Consider the following 22088-nt stretch of genomic DNA (forward strand, 5'->3'; position numbering starts at 1 on the left):
ATCGCGGATGCCGGTGTTGTGTAGTCCGGCGCAGAGGGTGGAGCTGGAGAAAGTGTCAAACGCAGTGGAGAGGTCAAGAAGGATGAGTGCATCCGTGCCTCCAAGGTCTAGTATGGTGCGTATATCACTGGTGGCTGCTAGGGGTGCTATTTCGGTGCTGTGGCTGCTCTTTACTTATAATACACTAGGGAGCCATTGGGGGGTAATATTTTTTTATTTTACAACGAGTGTAGTGTTTCTAGGAAGAAGCACAACTCTTCTTAGTCCAGCTGCACCCCATAAATATCATTAGCTATTTAAGTTGTGTGGCAGAGATGGTCTAGATGGGTATTTTTCTACTTCTTCCTCTGAATCAGCCTCTACCCGATCCAACATGTTGCTGTCTGAGTCCTGTGCTGCCTCTTGTATGTGCTCTACTGTGTGTGTGTATGTTTGAGAGGTCCAACGTAAATGGATGCTCTGTCATTTTGGCTTAGGGTCTGTGTGTTTGTCTTTCAACAATGAGGGTCTCATTACAACCTTGGTGTAGGGAATTACTCGTCCCAAAAGTGACGGATACCCCGCCTGTCATATTACAAGTTCCATTATATTCTAAGGAACTTGTAAAACGACGGACGGGATATCCGTCACTTTTGGGACGGAGTAATCCCCTCCGCAAAGGTCGTAATCAGGCCCGGAGTGCTCCCCTTTCAACATTGACAGTTTAGTGGGCCTTGTGTATCCTAGGCTGTGGTCTTGGTCCTTTGTTGAAGTTGAGCCAGATGGTTTAGGCTTTCCACCACAGCCATTGCTGTGTTTTTTTTATCTGTGTGGCAAGTCCTTCAACCTTTTGATCATCTGTCTTTTCAACGTCGAGGGATTCGTTTTTCACTTTACTGGAGTCCAAAGTATTCCGCTCCGAAAACATTTCTTTCTGAGCCTTAGTTTGCTTAGGCTTTTTGTCACTGAATGAATGTGTAAGTCAGCTGCCAAGGAAAGGAGCTTCTATGAGAAGCAGAGCAGTCCTTGTTTCTTTTCTAGTTCCATTGATGCAGCTATATATGCTCTCCCTTTGAAGTTAGGCTATGCTAGCTCAATCCCTTGAGGAAATACCGGATGATTGCAACAGAGGTTGATAAAAAAATAAATTAAAAAAAAAAACCGTTTCTATGTTCTCTAGCTTTGTTTCATTCAACCCTTTACTCATCAGCAGGGAAAGGGGTGGAAATGGGAGAGCAGCTTTAACTTCATCAGTAGGACAAGGAGAGAAGCATTACCAGTGCTGCATCTCAGAGAAGGCCATTTCCGTTATAACAGAATAACAGACTCACTGCTGCCATCAGCTAAAGAGAAATCAGGAGTGCAAGCTGAGCATGAACTCACAGGAGGATGGAATCCACAGGATGCTCCCTAAGCAGTACCATAACAATAGTTATAGCCCACAAAGGAAGCAGTCTGGCTGATCAGATGGATTCCTATGTTAGAACCCTGGTGCTAATGGCAAATAATGCCGTCTAGGCCTTCAATGTCTTTTACAGATTTCCCAACATTCCCTTGTATTATATACCATTACAGTACTTAACAACTTTAACTGCTTAGGCCTCAAGTTTCTGTATTTCTAAGGGTATTTTAATAAAGTCTAAAATATTCTAAAATAAACTAACAATCTAAAATAACCTAAAATAAATACTTGCCTTGGACGTCTCAAATATAAGGTCTTTTTCTCCAACTGAGACCTTAAAAGTGCTGCTGTCAGACACGCCAAAGGAAGAGATCTGATTGTAGCAGTAGCTGTCAAAGGGCTCCACGTCACCTTGTTTATACAGAGAAAGAGCCTGGGAATTGACCCCTAGCCACAGCTTTTGGGAGAAGCTTCCCGCCGAGCTCTGCATGAGAGAGAGAGAGACAGGAAAGAGTTCAGGGAGGAATACTGGAGGGACTATACAATAATTATCTGGTGGGATGCCACACAACACCAGTCTTGTTCACTCAGCAAATGATCCACATGTTCTTTCCACAGGCGGTTGGAACCTGAAATGCGTAAGTGTATAAAACCAAAAAACAAACTATGAGCTCCCATCCAGCTCGTCCCATGCAAATGACTGGACATACATACTCACCATTGAATTAAAATGCTGTGTCTCTATTTCTGATGTGCCCCACAAGACAAAATTGATACTTACCTGTACCTGAAAGCTTAAAACTTGTTCTGTTGCAGATTACTAAGCTATGCACTCTATTGATATTTAGCGTTCGATCTGGAATATTACAATGTATATTTTTCTAACTGATCAAGTTTCTGCATTGCACAATGCAAAAGAAGCAGGCTCCTTCGCCAACAACTTTTTTTTATGCTAGCATAGTTTCATATCATTCCAGCAAGTGCCTTGGGTTATGGTCCAATTGATCAAAAACTAAACAAGCATTTGCAGTGCAATAGGTCTCACATTTTCTTGAGTTAGAGCTATTGGCATTGTAAATTCAGAACTGGACTTTTCTTGCCACATAAATTGGCCAACCCTATCTCACAATTTTGTCTTTTCCTGCCATGTTTTGGTGGTCAATGGCAGCTAATGAAATCGGAAATCACAAGCCCTGGAGGAGAGAAGAGATGTCTGCACTACCTTGCGTTGTGTAAACGTCTCAACAGAAATTGGAAAATAAGGCTGGAAAAGTATTTTCTTTTTATTTTAACTGAATGAAAAGTAGTGTAAGCATTCTTGCCTTGCACTTCAAGGAGCAGAGGAGCCCAAGAAGATTTATGCCCCCAATAAAGGAGATAAGCAATGCCCTGTGTGCAATGTCTTTGAGTGTTGGCAGGGAGGGGCCCTGGAGAGACAGACTCGAGACTAAGCAAGTATCACATCATTTCTTCTAGGTTTAGCTACATTCTACCGGAAAGGGCATATCTTTTGTAAAATAAGCTTATTTTAGAAGCCAGAGGTAAATGAGGACAGCACTGAAATAAAGCCAAAACAAATGTCAGCGACATGGGAGGAATGGAATGATCCAATAAAAACGCAGGAAACTACCAGCCTAAAATGCCCAGAGTAAGAGGGGAGCACCAAAGAAATAACAGAAATAGCCCCTCACAGCAACAGATAAAGAAACCGAAGTGGAAATAATACAGTAGTTGGTCACTGCTCTGAAATAGAAAAAGAAGGGAGAAAAAGCAGAACTGGCCACCAGCGAGCAAGAATTTTTAAAGAACACTGCAGCCAACAAATTTAATTGCTTTAAGCCATAACAAGTATACTAAAAGTATACACAAGGTTGAATGCTTCCGCTCAACCTAAAAACTACAGCCATAATAGAACCTTGGTGCCGTCCACTGGTGGCAGCTTCTCTAAATCAAATTTTATATTGGCTGCTCATCAGAGCCTGAATTTGGAATTTTACTCCTGGTAAACTAATGGGTAAATTACATTCAGACATTTTCGGACTTCACAAAGGACAGGAGAAGCACTCCTGGGAAACTTTGATGAGTGGGTTTCCAGAAGTAGTTCTCAAATTCTGTTATGAATTCCAAATTCCTTACACGCTAAGGCATTTTTACATTTGCATAACTTTAACAGGTGTACATTTACATATGTGAAATACCTTCCAATAGTGAAAATGCACTTTGAAACAACTGTTTTACCCATAGGAGAAATATTTCCACCACGTAAAAAGTGTCTCCTATTCCACCTAACCAATTTTGTGAGTATTCCAGCTAAATTTCAAGCCTGGATTAAGATTAACTCCTGCCTCTAACAGCCGAAAATTTACAACTGTATCCAGGATGGGAATTAGTCTGGCAAAAGTATGTAAACTGGAAAGTTTGAGGGTGTTCACTTACTAGGCAAGGCATTTCAAGCCAAAGGACGCCATCTCCTCACCTCATGAACAGATTTGTTCACACAAAATATTACACCATGGTGCTATCCTATTATGGCCCCCATTCCTACTTTGGCGGGCGGCGGTTGCCGCCCGCCAGGCGGGAACCGCCAGAAGACCGTACCGCGGTCAAAAGACCGCAGCGGTCATTCTGACTTTCCCGCTGGGCTGGCGGGCGACCGCCAAAAGGCCGCCCGCCCGCCCAGCGGGAAAGCACCAGCAACGAGGAAGCCGGCTCCGAATGGAGCCGGCGGAGTTGCTGGTGTGCGACGGGTGCAGTTGCACCCATCGCGATTTTCAGTGTCAGCCAAGCAGACACTGAAAATCAATGTGGGGCCCTGTTAGGGGGCCCCTGCAGTGCCCATGCCAGGGCCACTGCAGGGGCCCCCAGGGGCCCCACGACACCCGTTCCCGCCAGCCTGGTTCTGGCGGTGAAAACCGCCAGAACCAGGCTGGCGAGAAGGGGGTCGGAATCCCCATGGCGGCGCTGCTTGCAGTGCCGCCGTGGAGGATTCACAGGGGCAGCGGGAAACCGCCGGCTTCCCTTTTCTGACCGCGGCTTTACCGCCGCGGTCAGAATAGCCCCAGAAGCACCGCCAGCCTGTTGGCAGTGCTTCCTCCGTCCCCTACCCTGGCGGTCTCGGACCGCCAGGGTAGGAATGACCCCTATGTCTAATTAAACTGCATTGTGAGTGTAAACAAAATATGAATTTACCATCATAAAAAAGCTGTTGTGGTCATTCCAACAAACTGCTGTTTGTGGCTTTGAGTGATTATATGGCGCAACTCTAGAATTCTTGCCCTCTCTCTAGCCACATATGCTGGAAGACTGTACCTGCAGTCCATCAGTAAGACTGGGCTTTGCTGAGGCATGCTTTACCCTGTTACTTGTACCTTTGTAAAGAGTTCCTGTATCTGGTTAGGCCTGAAACAACTTTATGGAAAATATAGTCACATCTGTTGGAGGATTCCTTTCAGTTTCACAAGGGTTGTTTTGAGCTTCCATGTTCAACAAGGCTGCTTAGTTATCAAAAGCCTAGTAAGGGTTCAAACAATGCCCTCTTTCTTGTATCCATTCAGGGGTCCTAGACAGCCATGGTAATGGGTCATTGTATAGGGAAATCGATTATTATCAGGAATGAAAGTTAAAATTCTATCCAAGTAACCCTCTTCTTGCCTTCCCCTACCAACTCATACCATCTCAACCTGTGCCCTCAATAAGTTCCCCCAAAAACGTTATTTCCCTGATTCTTTAGTTTGTTTCAGCATCCATGACTTCACCTCTACTAAACACAGCATTTCAACATTCTATTGTCTATGTGTTCAGCTCCCATGGATGTGCATCTACTTTATTAAACATGCTATGGTTGCATCCTTTTCATCTGATATTTTCTTCTGTCCCTTTTTCTTGGCTAGGGGGGGGACACTTGCCTGACACTTGAGAGCTGAAACCAGACTGCAGGTGTCATTTGGAAATCAGTCACGGCTATCTGTCAAGCAATCGCTCTGTCACTTCCCATTAGAGTAGGTTTCTTCCTGTTAACTAATTAGGAAATTCTTTATGTATTCCGTATTCTAACTACTCTTTATATGCTTCACTTGTGTTTTTGTGTATTTTCATGATCACTTCTTTCCATGAGGTGTTGCAGAGGCTGCATCAACAGTAGTCTCCCAGAACCCCTCAACACTTTCAAACTAGTTGGTACCTGCAAATGGGAGTTTAAATAAGCTAGTACAGCTCAAATTCATATGGCCTTTTACCTCAAGCTACTGAGCAATTTTCCATCCTCCTCACACCACCAACTGAAAGCAACCAAAGACCACATTACCATGAAAAAGTCCACGTCGAAGAGAGTGGATCCGAAACCGGGACACTCCTTCACAATTGCCACATAGGCTGCCATGGCCTCCTGCCTGTCCATTCCTTGCAAAACCTTCCACTTGTCCACAATGGCAGACATAACATTGGCCCCTTCTTCATTCAAGCGTCCTTTAAACTTGAGGTCCTCCTCGGCCTTCTGTTTGACGAGGGAGTTGTTCCAGAGGCCATTGGGCAGTGCCCCTGATAACAACCCTGCCCGGAGGTTCATGCTTGGGCACTTAGAGGACAGCGCTGGTTTGCTGGCAGCCAGGACTCGTGACCGTAGCACCAACACGGGGAAGAGTTCCTCCAGTCTGGGAAAGGGTGAATGCGTGGAAAAGTCACTGTTAAGAAACTGCAGTCTGAGCGCCGCCAGCGATTGCAAGGTTTCCTCCGACGTGGCCATATGTCCCTGCACCACCATTTCATGTGCCTAGGAGGGAAAACAACTTTGTTGAATAAGTAGCATGGTTAGACCAAAAACACTGAACAGCCTAGCACCAACATTTGTGAATAAAGTAATTGAAAGGTGATATCAAGCTTTCGCACCCAGGTCTAAAAGCACTGCATCAATAGCTGTTACTTATTTTGCCCATCTAACTCAATGATACTCATATTATCCTTTAAAGGATGGAAGAGTAGCTCTTCCATTCCCTATGGAGATATGTTCAATGATCTAACATATAGAGAAAACAGATGTGTCAAGAGAAGGTGTGGGTAAACACCTTGGTAAGATACTAGGACTGGAATTAACAATTCTAGCCAGTATTCCCCTTGTAAGGCTACATCTATTTTTTGCATTAAAGTCCCCCAGAAAGGGGAATATCCCTGTGGTCCCAGAATTCCAAGCTATAAGCTGGTGTTTTTTTTTCCAGATCCCATGGACCTAAGTGCTCACATTTACCACCGCCTCTCTGCAGGTGGTGAGTGGGAGCAAAGGGCTGGCGCCTGAGCTGATGAAGAGAATGAGAAGGTTATTGTAGTAATCAATGAGACCGTAGTATTCTTGAATGTTTTATTCAGGTAAACATAGATAAAATCTGTACAAGTAACTCCCAGCTATCTCTTCTCACCCACTCCTCCAGATCTCCTCTGCCTCTCCTCCCCGTTCCCTTCCACATTCCATTCCATGTATATTGACATATCACTACACATCTTCCCCCTTACAAATTTTCAATTGCAAATTCATTAAAGAAGAACTTCATCAACTATGTACATCTTTACACATCCCCAAAATAACTGCATACAATACATAATGAAAATGTCACTTACCCAGTGTACATCTGTTCGTGGCATCAGTCGCAGTAGATTCGCATGTTTTGCAATAGCTCGCCATCTGGTGTTGGGCCGGAGTGTTACAAGTTGTTTTTCTTCGAAGAAGTCTTTCGAGTCACGGGACCGAGTGACTCCTCCTTTTGTCTCCATTGCGCATGGGCGTCGACTCCATCTTCGATTGTTTTTCCCCGCAGAGGGTGAGGTAGGAGTTGAATTGTAGTAATAGTGCCCATGCAATGGAGTGACTAAGTATGCACCTATTTAAGGTTGGGATGATACATATATAAATAATTGAAGGTAACTTCCAAACTGCTACAGGCTCCCGGGGAGGCGGGTGGGCACATGCGAATCTACTGCGACTGATGCCACGAACAGATGTACACTGGGTAAGTGACATTTTCAGTTCGATGGCATCTGTCGCTGTAGATACGCATGTTTTGCATAGACTAGTAAGCAGTTATCTCCCCAAAAGCGGTGGATCAGCCTGTAGGAGTGGAAGTAGTCTGAAATAATGTTCTTAGTACGGCTTGACCTACTGTGGCTTGTTGTGCGGATAACACGTCTACACAGTAGTGCTTGGTGAATGTGTGAGGCGTAGACCATGTGGCTGCCTTACATATTTCTTGCATTGGGATGTTTCCTAGAAAGGCCATGGTAGCACCTTTCTTTCTGGTTGAGTGTGCCCTTGGTGTAATGGGCAGCTGTCGTTTAGCTTTAAGGTAGCAGATTTGGATGCATTTAACTATCCATCTGGCTATACCTTGTTTTGATATTGGGTTTCCTGCATGAGGTTTTTGAAATGCAATAAATAGTTGTTTAGTCTTTCTGATGTTTTTTGTTCTGTCAATGTAATACATCAATGCTCTTTTGACATCTAATGTATGTAGTGCCCTTTCAGCTACGGTATCTGGCTGTGGAAAGAACACTGGAAGTTCCACTGTTTGATTTAGATGGAACGGTGAAATAACCTTTGGCAAAAATTTAGGATTGGTCCTTAGGACGACCTTATTCTTGTGTAGTTGTATAAAAGGTTCCTGTATTGTAAACGCTTGAATCTCGCTTACTCTTCTTAGGGAAGTAATGGCGATGAGAAATGCCACCTTCCAGGTTAGGAACTGTATGTCGCAGGAGTGCATGGGTTCAAAAGGTGGACCCATAAGTCTAGTTAGGACAACATTTAGGTTCCATGAAGGAACAGGAGGTGTTCTTGGTGGTATAATTCTCCTAAGGCCCTCCATGAATGCTTTAATGACTGGTATGTTATATAGGGAAGTTGAATAGGTAGTCTGCAGGTATGCAGATATTGCTGCAAGGTGTATTTTAATGGAAGAGAAAGCCAGGTTAGATTTTTGTAAGTGAAGCAAGTAACCCACTACATGTTCTGGAGTTGTGTGTAATGGTTGTATTTGATTAATATGGCAGTAGCAAACAAACCTCTTCCATTTACTTGCATAGCAGTGCCTGGTGGATGGCCTTCTGGCTTGTTTTATGACTTCCATACATTCTTGGGTAAGTTGTAAGTGCCCGAATTCTAGGATTTCAGGAGCCAGATTGCTAGATTCAGCGATGCTGGATCTGGGTGTCTGATCTTTTGGTTGTGCTGTGTCAACAGATCTGGCCTGTTGGGCAATTTGATGCAGGGTACTACTGATAGGTCTAGCAGCGTTGTGTACCAGGGTTGCCTTGCCCAAGTTGGTGCTATCAATATGAGTTTGAGTTTGTTTTGACTGAGTTTGTTTACCAGGTAAGGAAGGAGAGGGAGAGGAGGAAAAGCGTAAGCAAATATCCCTGACCAGTTCATCCATAGGGCATTGCCTTGGGACTGTTTGTGTGGGTATCTGGATGCGAAGTGTTGGCATTTTGCGTTCTCCCTTGTCGCAAACAAGTCTATCTGAGGTGTTCCCCAGAGTTTGAAATAAGTGTTCAGGATTTGGGGGTGAATTTCCCATTCGTGGACCTGTTGGTGATCTCTAGAGAGATTGTCTGCGAGTTGATTTTGGATCCCTGGTATAAATTGTGCTATTAGGCGAATTTGGTTGTGAATTGCCCAACGCCAAATCTTTTGTGCTAGCAGGCTTAACTGCGTGGAGTGCGTCCCCCCTTGCTTGTTTAGATAATACATTGTTGTCATGTTGTCTGTTTTGACGAGAATGTATTTGTGAACTATGATTGGTTGGAAAGCTTTTAGTGCTTGAAAAACTGCTAGAAGTTCTAGGTGATTTATATGCAGTTTTGTTTGATGTACGTTCCATTGTCCTTGTATGCTGTGTTGATCGAGGTGTACTCCCCACCCTGTCATGGAAGCATCTGTTGTTATTACGTATTGTGGCACTGGGTCTTGGAAAGGCCGCCCTTTGTTTAAATTTATGTTGTTCCACCACAGAAGCGAGAGGTAAGTTTGGCGGTCTATTAACACCAGATCTAGAAGGTGACCCTGTGCTTGTGACCATTGTGATGCTAGGCACTGTTGTAAGGGCCTCATGTGCAGTCTTGCGTTTGGGACAATGGCTATGCATGAAGACATCATGCCTAGGAGTTGTAGTACCATCTTTGCGTGTATTCTTTGTGTTGGATACATGCGTTGTATGATGGTGTTGAAATTTCGAATTCTTTGTGGACTTGGAGTGGCAACTCCTTTTGATGTGTCTATTATGGCTCCTAGGTATTGTTGTACCTTGCGCGGCAGAATTTTGGATTTTGTGAAATTGACGGTGAACCCTAGTTTGAAGAGGGTTTGTATGATATGATTTGTGTGATTTGAGCACTGTATTAACGAAGGGGCCTTGATTAGCCAGTCGTCTAGATATGGGAACACATGTATTTGCTGCCTTCTTATGTGTGCAGCGACTACCGCTAGACACTTGGTAAAGACTCTTGGTGCGGTAGTTAATCCGAAAGGCAGTACCTTGAATTGGTAATGTATTCCCTTGAATACAAACCTTAGGTATTTCCTGTGCGATGGGTGTATTGGTATATGGAAATAAGCATCCTTGAGGTCTAAAGTTGCCATGTAGTCGTGTAGTTTTAGCAATGGCAATACTTCTTGTAGTGTGACCATGTGAAAGTGGTCTGATTTGATGAAAGTGTTCACTACTCTGAGGTCTAGGATTGGTCTCAGCGTTTTGTCCTTCTTTGGTATCAGAAAGTACAGTGAGTAAACTCCTGTGTTTATTTGTGTGTTTGGCACTAATTCGATTGCATTCTTTTGCAATAGTGCCTGCACTTCTATCTCCAGGAGATTGGAATGGTGTGTTGTCAAATTTTGTGCTTTTGGTGGTATGTTTGGAGGGAATTGTAGAAATTCTATGCAATAACCATGTTGGATAATTGCTAGAACCCAAGTGTCTGTAGTGATTTCCTCCCATGCTTTGTAATAATGACTTATTCTTCCCCCCACTGGTGTTGTGTGGAGGGGGTGAGTGACATGTGAGTCACTGTTTAGTAGTAGGGGTTTTGGGGCTCTGAAATCTTCCTCTATTTCTAGGGAATTGCCCTCCTCTATATTGTCCCCGAAAACCTCCTCTATACTGTCCCTGGTAACTGGACAGTGTTGCTTGTGAGGTGCTGGCTTGTGTGCTCTGACCCCGAAACCCCCCTCGAAAGGGTGTTTTACGGAATTTGCTGTAATTCCCTCTGCTCTGCGGGGAGTAGAGTGCGCCCATGGCTTTGGCAGTGTCCGTATCTTTTTTGAGTTTCTCAATCGCTGTGTCCACTTCTGGACCGAACAGTTCTTTTTCATTAAAAGGCATATTGAGAACTGCTTGTTGAATCTCTGGTTTAAATCCAGACGTTCGGAGCCATGCATGCCTTCTGATAGTTACATATGTATTAATTGTCCGTGCAGCTGTATCTGCTGCGTCCATGGAGGAGCGGATCTGGTTGTTGGAAATGGTCTGTCCCTCCTCAACCACTTGTTTTGCCCTATTTTGTAAGTCCTTGGGCAGATGTTCAATGAGATGTTGCATCTCGTCCCAGTGGGCTCTGTCATAGCGCGCAAGTAGTGCCTGGGAGTTCGCGATGCGCCACTGGTTTGCAGCTTGTGCTGCGACTCTTTTACCAGCTGCATCGAACTTGCGGCTTTCTTTATCTGGGGGTGGTGCATCTCCAGATGTGTGAGAGTTGGCCCTTTTCCTAGCTGCTCCTACAACGACAGAGTCTGGTGGCAGCTGTGTAGTGATGAAAACCGGGTCTGTAGGAGGCGCCTTATACTTTTTTTCCACCCTTGGTGTGATTGCCCTACTTTTGACCGGCTCCTTAAAGATTTCTTTCGCGTGCCGGAGCATACCAGGGAGCATAGGCAGGCTTTGGTATGAGCTGTGGGTGGAGGAGAGTGTGTTGAATAAAAAATCATCCTCGACCTGTTCTGAGTGGAGGCTTACGTTGTGAAATTGTGCTGCTCTAGCCACCACTTGAGAATACGCGGTGCTGTCTTCTGGTGGAGATGGCTTCGTAGGGTATGCCTCCGGACTGTTATCTGACACTGGGGCGTCGTATAGGTCCCATGCGTCTTGATCTTGGTCACCCTGGCTTATGGTGGTGTGAGCTGGGGAGTGTGATGGAGTTCGTGCTGGTGAGACGTTAAGCACGGGCGGAGGAGAGGGTGGTGGGGTAAGTCTTTTCACCACTTTTGGTTGTTGTTCAGTTTGGAACTCCAACCTTCTCTTTCTTCTAATGGGGGGAAGGGTGCTTATTTTTCCTGTCCCCTGCTGTATGAAGATACGCTTTTGCGTATGGTCCTCATCAGTTGATTGTAGCTCTTCCTCAAACCTATGCTTTTGCATTTGGGAGGTTAGCGAGTGCTCTTCTGTATAAGAGCCTGAAGCTGGGTCGCTTGCAGTTTGTTTCGGCACCGAAACCTTGTCAGCGTGTTTTTTCGGCTCCGAGGTGACTTTTTTCTTTTTCGGGGCCGAAACCTCTCGGCGTCGATCTTCTTCGGTGCCGCTGTCTCGGCGTCGAGCCGTGTCCACACCGGCATCTCGGTGTCGAGGCTTGTCTCCAGCACTTTCTCGGTCCCGAGAAGGCTGCGTGCCAGTGTCTCGACCGGAGTCGGACGATCTCGGCACTGTTTGGGCCTTTTTCAGTGCCGACGGTCGGTCACCGAATTTATGGGTGGAGCCATGGCCTGATGGCAGTGGCGTCCCCTGGGCCTTGTAAATTTTCCTCTGTGTGGTTTTCGACGTCTTACTCACGGTTTGTGTATCGTCGAATCCTTCGGAGTCCGATTCTTGGATCGAGAAGGTACCTTCCTCTTCCTGCTCCTCGAACTCTCGGTGGGCTGTCGGCGCGGACGCCATCTGAAGTCTTCTGGCTCGACGGTCTCGGAGTGTCTTTCGGGACCGGAACGCACGACAGGCCTCACAGGTGTCTTCACTGTGCTCAGGTGACAGGCACAGGTTACAGACCAAGTGTTGGTCTGTATAGGGGTATTTATTGTGGCATTTGGGGCAGAAACGGAACGGGGTCCGTTCCATCGGCGTTCTTCAGCACGCGGTCGGGCCGACCAGGCCCCGACGGGGGATCGAAAAACTACCCCGAAGGGCACCGGAGCTCTTCGATCTTCGATGCGGTGTTGAATCTAAGTACGCCGATCCCGAACGCAACAATACAGACGAAAATCTTCTGAAATTAGCTAATTTTCCGTTCCGAAACTCGGAGCGACAGGAACACGTCCGAACCCGATGGCGGAAAAAAAACAATCGAAGATGGAGTCGACGCCCATGTGCAATGGAGACAAAAGGAGGAGTCACTCGGTCCCGTGACTCGAAAGATTTCTTCGAAGAAAAACAACTTGTAACACTCCGGCCCAACACCAGATGGCGAGCTATTGCAAAACATGCGTATCTACAGCGACAGATGCCATCGAACACATAAATATCTTAAACTACATTTACCTTACACAATTGTCCCATACTCCATTCATTACCATTCTCTAATTTGACGATTGAATTGGTTACCTTCACTACTCGCTGAGGTTCACTAAATTTGCTGTCACCTTTCTTTACGATACCGCTTTTCTTTACCACCACCCAGGAAAACTATTGTAATGACAGATGCAAGTAGTGTGGGACTGGGTGCAGTCCTATTGCAAATGGAAGGTAATGAAGAAATAATCGTTGGATTTGCGTCCAGGAGATTGCAGGGTGCTGAACAATCATATTCGGCTATTGAAAAAGAAGCACTGGCCTGTTGTTGGGGTATAAGCCATTATAGATATTATCTCTGGGGATTGCCATTTGTGCTTCGCACTGATCATAAACCTCTGATACAGATTTTTAATTGTGGTCGGGGACTGGAAGGTAGCATAACGCCTCGTATTTCGAGATGGTTAATATCAATCATTGAGTTTAATTTTACGGTAGAATATGTGAAAGGCGATAGGAACGTATTGGCCGATTGTTTGTCACGCATGCCAATTGAGGGTGAACAGGTGGAAATATACGAAATGAATGAAGAGCAGATGCCAGGGATGGGTGAACCGGCCTTAGGACAAAATGAATGGGATGAGGCTATAAAAGAGGATGTAGAGTATGGTGAACTAAAGAAAGTAATAAGTGGTTCAGATGAGGGGGCATGGCAAGGAAATTTGAAACAGTACACAGAAGTTAAGAATGAATTGAGTGTGCATGGAACAAAGATATTGAGACGTGACAGGATTGTTCCTCCTGTAAAATTAAGGGGAAGGCTTATAAAAATTGTGCATGAGGGACACTTGGGAAGGAGTTTAACTAAAAGAAGGCTACGGCAATTTTATTGGTGGCCTGGAATGGACAAGGAGGTTGAAGCAGTTGTAAATGATTGTCAAGCTTGTAGTAACAGTGATAAAACAAAAATTGTTAGGCAACCGCCTTTGGGAAATGTACAATTTCCTGATAAACCATGGGAAAAATTAGCTTTAGATTTCCTTGGTCCAGTAGAGAGGCTTGGTAGGAGAAATCGGTTCCTTATAACTCTCGTGGATTATCACAGTAAGTGGTTTGTAGTCAAGAGTGTGGAGCAGATCACAACAATTAAGGTCATTGAATTTCTCAAAGAGGTATTTTTAGAAGAGGGTGTACCCAAGATTATAATTACGGATAATGGAGTACAGTTTGTGTCTGCAGCCATGACAAATTTCTTTACTAGATTAGGGATTAAGCATGAGAGGGTGGCACTGTACCGACCACAAGCAAATGGTTTAGTGGAAAGGGTGAACAGAATGGTTATGGACAATATTCAACTATCGTTGGCCAATATTGTAGTAATCGATGAGACCGTAGTATTCTTGAATGTTTTACCCAAGATTATAATTACGGATAATGGAGTACATTTAGGGCCTGATTCTAACTTTGGAGGACGGTGTTAAACCGTCCCAAAAGTGGCGGATATACCACCTACCGTATTACGAGTTCCATAGGATATAATGGACTCGTAATACGGTAGGTGGTATATCCGCCACTTTTGGGACGGTTTAACACCGTCCTCCAAAGTTAGAATCAGGCCCTTAGTGTCTGCAGCCATTACGAATGTCTTTACTAGATTAGGGATTAAGCATGAGAGGGTGGCACTGTACCGACCACAAGCAAATGGTTTAGTGGAAGGGGTGAACAGGATGGTTATGGAGAATATTCAACTATCGTTGGCAAATATTGTAGTAATCGATGAGACCGTAGTATTCTTGAATGTTTTATTCAGGTAAACATAGATAAAATCTGTACAAGTAACTCCCAGCTATCTCCTCTCAGCCACTCCTCCAGATCTCCTCTGCCTCTCCTCCCCGTTCCCTTCCACATTCCACATTCCATTCCATGTATATTGACATATCACTACAGTTACCTAACTGTAAGACTAGTTTTGCAGCTTAAAATAATTTTCTGGATTCACATGCTGTGCATTATTCTACCATCTAGTGGTTGGGTCCAGAACTCTCCTCTTGTGTATTAGTCTTTCGCTTTCTTTTTTTTTTCTTTTTTTTTTGGGGCGTTGACTGTCCCACTATTTGTTGTCCAGTCTGACCTCTCTTGATGTCATGTGCCCCTCCTCGAAGAATCTACGTGTGGTCGCCATATTCAAACTCTTTTTTTTTATTTTTTTTTACGCAGTTCCAAGGACTTCCCTTTTATTGTGTATAATTTCCATTCCTTGACCACTTCTGATCCCTCATTTCTAGGGGAGGCGGGTAGGTTAGGTTGCATGTGAATCCGGAGAATTCTTCAAGCTTCAAAACTACTCCTACAGGTAACCATTTTGTTTTGCAGTGCAAATCTTTTCTGGGTTCACATGCCGTGCATTGGTTTTGTAGCAGTTTTTATAATTGTGGAAGCTGGCTTAGAGAGGAGTTTCAAAGTAATTGTTTCCGTATTCTTTACCCCACTTGTGCTTCTTTGTTCATCTGTAGGTCGATGCAGTAGAATTTTGTGAACGTGTGTATTGATTAACAAGTGGTTACCATGAATATGTCATTTAATGGAACATTTGCCAGAAGTACAAGTTACATACCTTCGGTAACGAAATATCTGGTAACATATTATAGTTGCAGATTCCTTACCTTAGAATTTTCCCCCAGGCGTCAGACTGGATCCGGAGATTTTTCTTCGAGCAATACCCAGCGCATCAGTAGGTGGCGTCGGTCGACTCTGCTGGCGTAGTAGTCGTCGTGATGACGTCGGGAGTAGTACATAGATGCTGCCCTCGCGCAGTGACATCAGTTTCTTTTAACAACGTTCCATGCCAGAGCGCAGAGCCGCTAAGAACACTGAGATTGGTGTGCCAGAGCTAAGGACCTGAAAGAGGGAATCCCTGTCCCTAGAAATCAGTTAGCAAGCGGGGAGGATGGTGGGAGTTAAGGAATCTGCAACTAGAATATGTCTCTACCAGACCGAAGGTAAGTAACTTGTACATAAGATAGAGACTTCTAGTTGCAGATTCCTTACCTTAGAATAGATACCCAAGCAATGCCATCCTCTGTGGTGGGCTGCAAACCAAAATCATACTATAAAGTCCTGCAGGACCGAAGGACTAAAGTAGCAGTCTCAACGGACCTGACTATCCAGGCAATAATGCTTAGCAAACGTGTGCAGGGATGCTCACGTAGCTGTCTGACAGATATCCAGGACAGGAACTCCGTGTGCTAACGCAGTGGATGCAGCAGTTGCTCTGGTAGAATGAGCCGGCAAGCCTGCAGGAGGTTGCTTTTTGGCCAAAGCGTAGCACATTGTGATGCAAAGAAGCACCCATCGAGAGATGGTACGCTTTTGCACCGCTTTCCCTTTCTTCGCACCCACATAGCCAACAAAAAGTTGATCGTCCACCCGGAAATCTTTAGTACGATTGAGGTAGAACGCCAACGCTCTTTTTGGGTCCAGACGGTGGAGTCTCTCCTCCTCATGGGAAGGATGTGGGGGTGCGTAGAAGGTAGGCAAAGTGATGGACTGGCCTACATGAAATGGTGTAACCACCTTAGGAAGGTAGGAAGCTCTAGTGCGTAACACCACTTTGTCAGGGTGTACAGACAAGTATGGAGGCTTGGAAGAAAGGGCCTGAAGCTCAATCACCCTGCGAGCAGAGGTGATAGCGATGAGAAAGACAGTTTTGAATGTGAGGGGCCACAAGGGACAATTAAGCATTGGCTCAAAGGGGGTACACATCAAGTAAGTAGGCACACGATTAAGATCCCACTGAGGCATGATGAAGGGAGTGGGAGGAAATAAGTGGGTGAGCCCTTTTATGAACCTACTCACAATAGATTTAAAGAGTGAAGGCTGATCAGGAAGCCTAAGAAAGGTGGAAATGGCAGACAAATACCCTTTAAGGGTGCCCAAGGCCGAGCCCTCCTGGGCTAAAAGAATAGAACCTCTGAAAGAGGGGCAGAAAGGGGGTCAACAGATTTGTTGGTACACCATGCCGCAAATTTATTCCAACAACAGGCATATACAGTTTTAGCCGATGGACGCCTGGCTGCCAAGATGACATTGCAGACTTCGGGTGGAAGGGCAAATGCCGTCAACTGTTGCCGCTCAATCTCCACGCATGAAGGCGGAGGTTGGACAGGTTCGGGTGGAGATCCGTCCCCTGCTGCTGCGACAGAAGATCCGCCCGAAGAGGCAGTCTGAGTGGAGGATCGATTGACATGCTCAATAGCTCTGGATACCACACTCTTCGAGCCCAGTCCGGAGCCACCAAGATAACTTGGGCCTGGTCGTACTTAATTTTCTTGAGAACTCTGGGCAGAAGAGGGAGAGGTGGGAAGGCGTAAAGGAGGCCGGAGCTCCACTCGAGACGAAAAGCGTCTCCAAGCGAGTGCCGCCTTGGAAACTCCAACGTGCAAAATAGCTGACATTGCGCATTCTCTGCGGAGGCAAACAGATCTAACCAAGGCTCTCCCCACTTGAGAAAGAGACCTTGAACCACCTCCGGATGGAGACGCCATTCGTGATCGACAGTGCGTCTCGGATGAGTTAGTCTGCTCTGGCGTTGAGAGAGACCGCCAGATGTTGAACCATCAGAATAATGACCTGATGTTCCAGCCATGTCCTGAGGCGTAGTGCCTCCTGACAAAGGGTCCAGGACCATACCCTGCCTTGTTTGTTGGAGTACCACATGGCGGTAGTGTTGTCCGTGAACACCTGCACCACTTTCCCTTTGAGAGAGGGAAGGAATGCTTTCAATGCAAGTCTGATCGCCCGGAGCTCCAGCATATTTATGTGGAGTCCCGACTCCGCTGGAGACCAGAGGCCTCTGATCTCCGCCTCTCCCATGTGGCCGCCCCACCCCAGAAGTGACGCATCTGTCACTATAGAGAGATCTGGTTGGGGAAGGGAGAGGGATCTGCTGTTGACCCAATCGGGATTCAAAAGCCACCACTGCAGGTCTTTCGCAGTCCCCTCTGAGATATGGTCCATGTCGGAGAGATTTCCCTGATGGTGCGCCCACTGGAACTTCAGGTCCCACTGCAGAGCGCATATATGCCACCTGGCATGTGTTACTAGCAGGATGCAGGAGGCCATGAGGCCCAGCAGCCTCAGAGTCAGTCTCACCTAAACCCAAGACCAAGGCTGAAAGATCGGAATCATAGCCTGAATGTCCTGGACTCGCTTTTTGGGAGGATAAGCCTGAAACTGCATTGTGTCCAGAACAGCTCCGATGAAAGGGAGCGTCTGAGAGGGAGTCAGGTGTGACTTCGGCACGTTTATAGTGAACCCCAGCTGGTGCAGGAGTTTCGCCGTAGTCTGAAGGTGGGAGAGAACTGTCTGGGGCGAAGGCACCTTTAACAGCCAGTCGTCTAGGTAGGGGAAGACTGAGACCCCCAACCTGCGCAGATGAGCTGCAACCACCGCCATCACTTTCGTGAACACCCGAGGGACGCTGGTAAGGCCGAAAGGGAGCACAGTAAACTGAAAGTGCTCGTGACCTACCACGAATCGTAGGTAACGTCTGTGGGCAGGCAGGATGGGGATGTGGAAATAAGCGTCCTGCAAGTCCAACGCTACCATCCAGTCTCCTGGGTCCAAAGCAGGCAGAACCCTGAGCCAGGGTGAGCATTTTGAATTCCTCCTTCTTGAGGAAGTAGTTCAGGTCCCGAAGATCTAGGATACGACGTAAGCCCTTGTCATTCCTTGGTATCAGAAAGTAGCGGGAATAACAACCACAACCTCCTTCTGGCAGAGGGACCTTTTCTATAGCTCCATTGGCCAAGAGAGCCGCGACTTCCTGGGGGAGAAGCACCAAATGATCCTCCGGAACATGATGGAAGGATGGTGGCATTTGTGGTGGTGCAGATTCGAAAGGGAGGGAGTAGCCTTTCCGAATGATCTGCAAAACCCACCTGTCCGTGGTGATATGTTCCCAGTGGGGCAGGTGATGGCGGAACCTGCCACCAACTGGGCGGGAGTGAGGGGACAGACTAGGAGGGTTTGGAGGCTGCAGCGGGGACAGAGGAAGACTGGACAGACCTCTGGTTCCCTGTCCCACGGCCTTGTGGGATTCCGCGCCCACGGCCATGCATAGGCTATCCAGCGTGCATGGCACAGTGGCTGGGTTGAGGACGCGACAGGGCGCCCCTTCCGTGTCCACGAAAGGGCCGAAAATCGGACTGTGGTGGGTATGCGGCGGAGGAAAGACCAAGGGAATGAGTCGTAGCCCGGGAATCCTTGAATCTCTCCAAGGCCAAGTCTGTTTTGTCTCGGAAGAGACGAGTGCCCTCAAAGGGCATGTCCATGAGTGACTGTTGGACATCCCCCGAGAAGCCAGAAGTATGTAACCAGGCGTGGCGCCGTAAGGCCACTGTCGTCGCAACCGATCTGCCCAGAGAGTCGGTTGTATCCAGCCCACAACAGATATTAAACTTTGCTGCGTCTCTCCCATCTTTCACTGCTTGGGAGACAATAGCATGGGCCTCCTCCAGTATCTGCAGCAGGACTTGTGCAACCGTATCCCACAGTGAATGGGAATAACGGCCCAAAAGACATGCAGTGTTCACAGACCGCAGTGCTAGGCTGGAGGAAGAAAACAATTTCTTACCAAATTGTTCCAGCCTTTTGGATTCCCTATCCGGGGGTACGGAAGGGAATGCGCCAGAAGAAGAGGAAGCCTGGATTACAAGACTCTCAGGCGTAGGATGTTGGGACAGGAACTTTGGGTTGTTTAGCGTGGGCCGATGGCGGCGAGCGATAGTCCTGTTCACAGGAGCCCCTGTGTTGAGTTTGGACCATGTACCCAAAAGGACATCAGTGAGGGCCTCATTGAATGGGAGAAGGGGTTCCGAAGTAGAAGCCTGAGGCTGAAGCACCTCTGTTAGGAGATTAGACTTGACTTCCACAGTAGGTAGCTCAGGGCCAAGGAACTCAGCCGCCCTACTAACCACCATACTATAAGTAGCTCCCTCCGCCGTAGCCACGGTAGGAGACAGCATGCCAGCGTCTGGACCACTGGCTTCGCCCAACTCCTGTGCCCACTCCATAGTAGGGTCACCCCGGTATTCATAAGGGTCCAGGGACCCCTCCAATTCCTCCCTGTATTCATACCCATAGGAAAATGGGTCTTAATCCGACCTTGGGCGAATAGGGCCCGCCTGGGTGTGTCGGGGATAAGAATTGGGTTGACATCGATATTGGGCACTACCAACGTCGGGAGCGTCGATAATCGACCCGGTGCCACCGACGTCCGGAGCATCGATAATCGACCTGGGGAAGGTCTCGATGGTGCGACTGGCGTCGGTGCGGATCCGCGCACGGATCTGGAGGCGACCTTAGTGGCCGGGGCCGAAGCCGTCGGTGCGTAACCCAAAGGCCCCTCAGCCGAACCCCTTGGGCCCGAAGGCACCGTATCTGGGTTGGCCCGCCCAAAGAGAAGGCACATGGCCTCGTAAAAAACTCCTTAAGTTGGGTGGGAGTCGCTACGGCTCCGGGAAACTCGGGGAATCGCGTAGTCGTCCCAGACGTAGGCTCCAAGGACGGAGGCCTAGTGCATGGACGCTCGTCCCACGTTGCGTCGGCCGAGCGACGGGGTGAAGTCGGAGAGCAATGGGACTTCTTCGACTTCTTCTTTTTACCTTGACCCGAGGACTTCAAAGAAGACGAGTGGTGATGACTCCGCGACCGATCTCGAGACCTTCCTCTCGAGCGAGACCGGGACCAACGCAGAGTCGAGTGCTGGGCCGCCATTAGCTTTAGAGACCACTCCCTCAAAGCTTTCGGATGCATGGCCCGAAACTCAGAGCACGACTTCGGGTCATGGTCGCGCTCAAGGCACCACAGACAAACGCGATGAGGATCCGTCACCGAAATTGTCGCATGGCAGTCCTCACAAGGCTTGAACCCGGTCTTCGGGGACATCTCGATGCACCAAAGTCGTACCAAAAACCTTGCCAAAACGGTCGAATTCGGCCAAAAATTAGCCTAGGGTACCTCTCTCAGGATCAGCGCGTGGCGTGGAACGAAAAGAACTGACGTCACTGCGCGAGGGCGGCGTCTATGTACTACTCCCAACGTCATCACGGCGACCACGACGCCTACGGAGTCGACCAACGCGCAAGGGTATTGCTCGAAGAAAAATCTCCAGATCCAGTCTGACGCCAGGGGGAAAATTCTAAGGTAAGGAATCTGCAACTAGAAGTCTCTATCAGATAGGCTATTGCAGCTCCTTTATTATGTCGGGTGAGCTCTTGGTTTAACTTTTAGCTGTATACAAGCTGTTGCGTTACACATCTGGATTGTTTGAGTAATTCACCTTTCGATGGTGTTTTTAGTGACTGGTTTCCCTTTGCTATTGTCTGTGAACGATGCAAAGAGTTGCCTTGCTTTCCTGATTGAGTTGTTTTCTCCATATAGTACATAAACGCTTGTGTGGCGTTTACTGTATGTAGTGCTCATTTTGCTCGAGTCTTTGGATCTTGGAAGAAACTTGCTATTTGGATTGTATGGTTTATGTGAAACTGTGATATAACCTTTGGTAGGTAATGTGGGTCGGTCCTCATGACTATCCCATATTTGTGTATTTGCATGTATTTTTCCAGGAAGGATAGCACTTGTAACGCGCTTACTCTTCAGAGATATGTCATCACGATTAAAAAAGGCTGTTTTAACTGTGACTACTTTCAAAGAGGCCTTGTGGAATGGATCAAATGGTTTTTTCATAAGTTGGGTCAATACTACATTTAGGTTCAATGTAGGTGTTGGTGCACTTCTTGGTGAGGCTATTCTTGTTGGCCCTTCCAAAAATTGTGTGATCACAGGACACTTGAAGAAACGTCTTTTTATGTGGCCTTTTGTGTAGGCCACTATTGCTGCCAAATGTGCCTTTAAAAAACTCCTAGGTTGGCATGCTGTCTAGTAGGTGTGTGAGGTATTATATAACTGTAGTGTCTCTTGTCTTGCCCTGTGAGAGACCAGATATATGGCACCACCTTGAGTATCTCTACCACCTGGCTGAGTGGCATTTCCTTGTTGTTCGTCTTCTTGCTTCTCTGAGGATTGCCATTGTTTCCTCTGGAGCCATGCTGCTAAACTTAGCGTGTTCATTTCTGGGTGGAGAATCTTCTCTCCCTGCATGCAGAGTAAGTCTTGATACACTGACAGTCTCTGTACATTGTTGTGTGCCCACTCTATAAGGTCTGAGAACCAGG

At 46.8% G+C, this 22088-nt stretch overlaps 1 protein-coding gene across 1 annotated transcript in view; it reads right to left on the minus strand.

The window, feature by feature from the left end:
- PLEKHH3 (pleckstrin homology, MyTH4 and FERM domain containing H3) overlaps positions 1-22088 on the minus strand; it is a 264118-nt gene that overhangs the window by 15465 nt on the left and 226565 nt on the right. The window contains exons 11-12 of the mRNA XM_069237720.1: positions 5685-6149; positions 1674-1865 (exon numbers count right to left, since the gene is read on the minus strand). Coding sequence (XP_069093821.1) covers positions 1674-1865; positions 5685-6149 — 657 coding nt within the window. The remainder of the gene's footprint in view (positions 1-1673; positions 1866-5684; positions 6150-22088) is intronic.

Source organism: Pleurodeles waltl, chromosome 6 (genome assembly GCF_031143425.1).
Source record: "Pleurodeles waltl isolate 20211129_DDA chromosome 6, aPleWal1.hap1.20221129, whole genome shotgun sequence".
Classification (NCBI taxonomy): Eukaryota; Metazoa; Chordata; class Amphibia; order Caudata; family Salamandridae; genus Pleurodeles; species Pleurodeles waltl.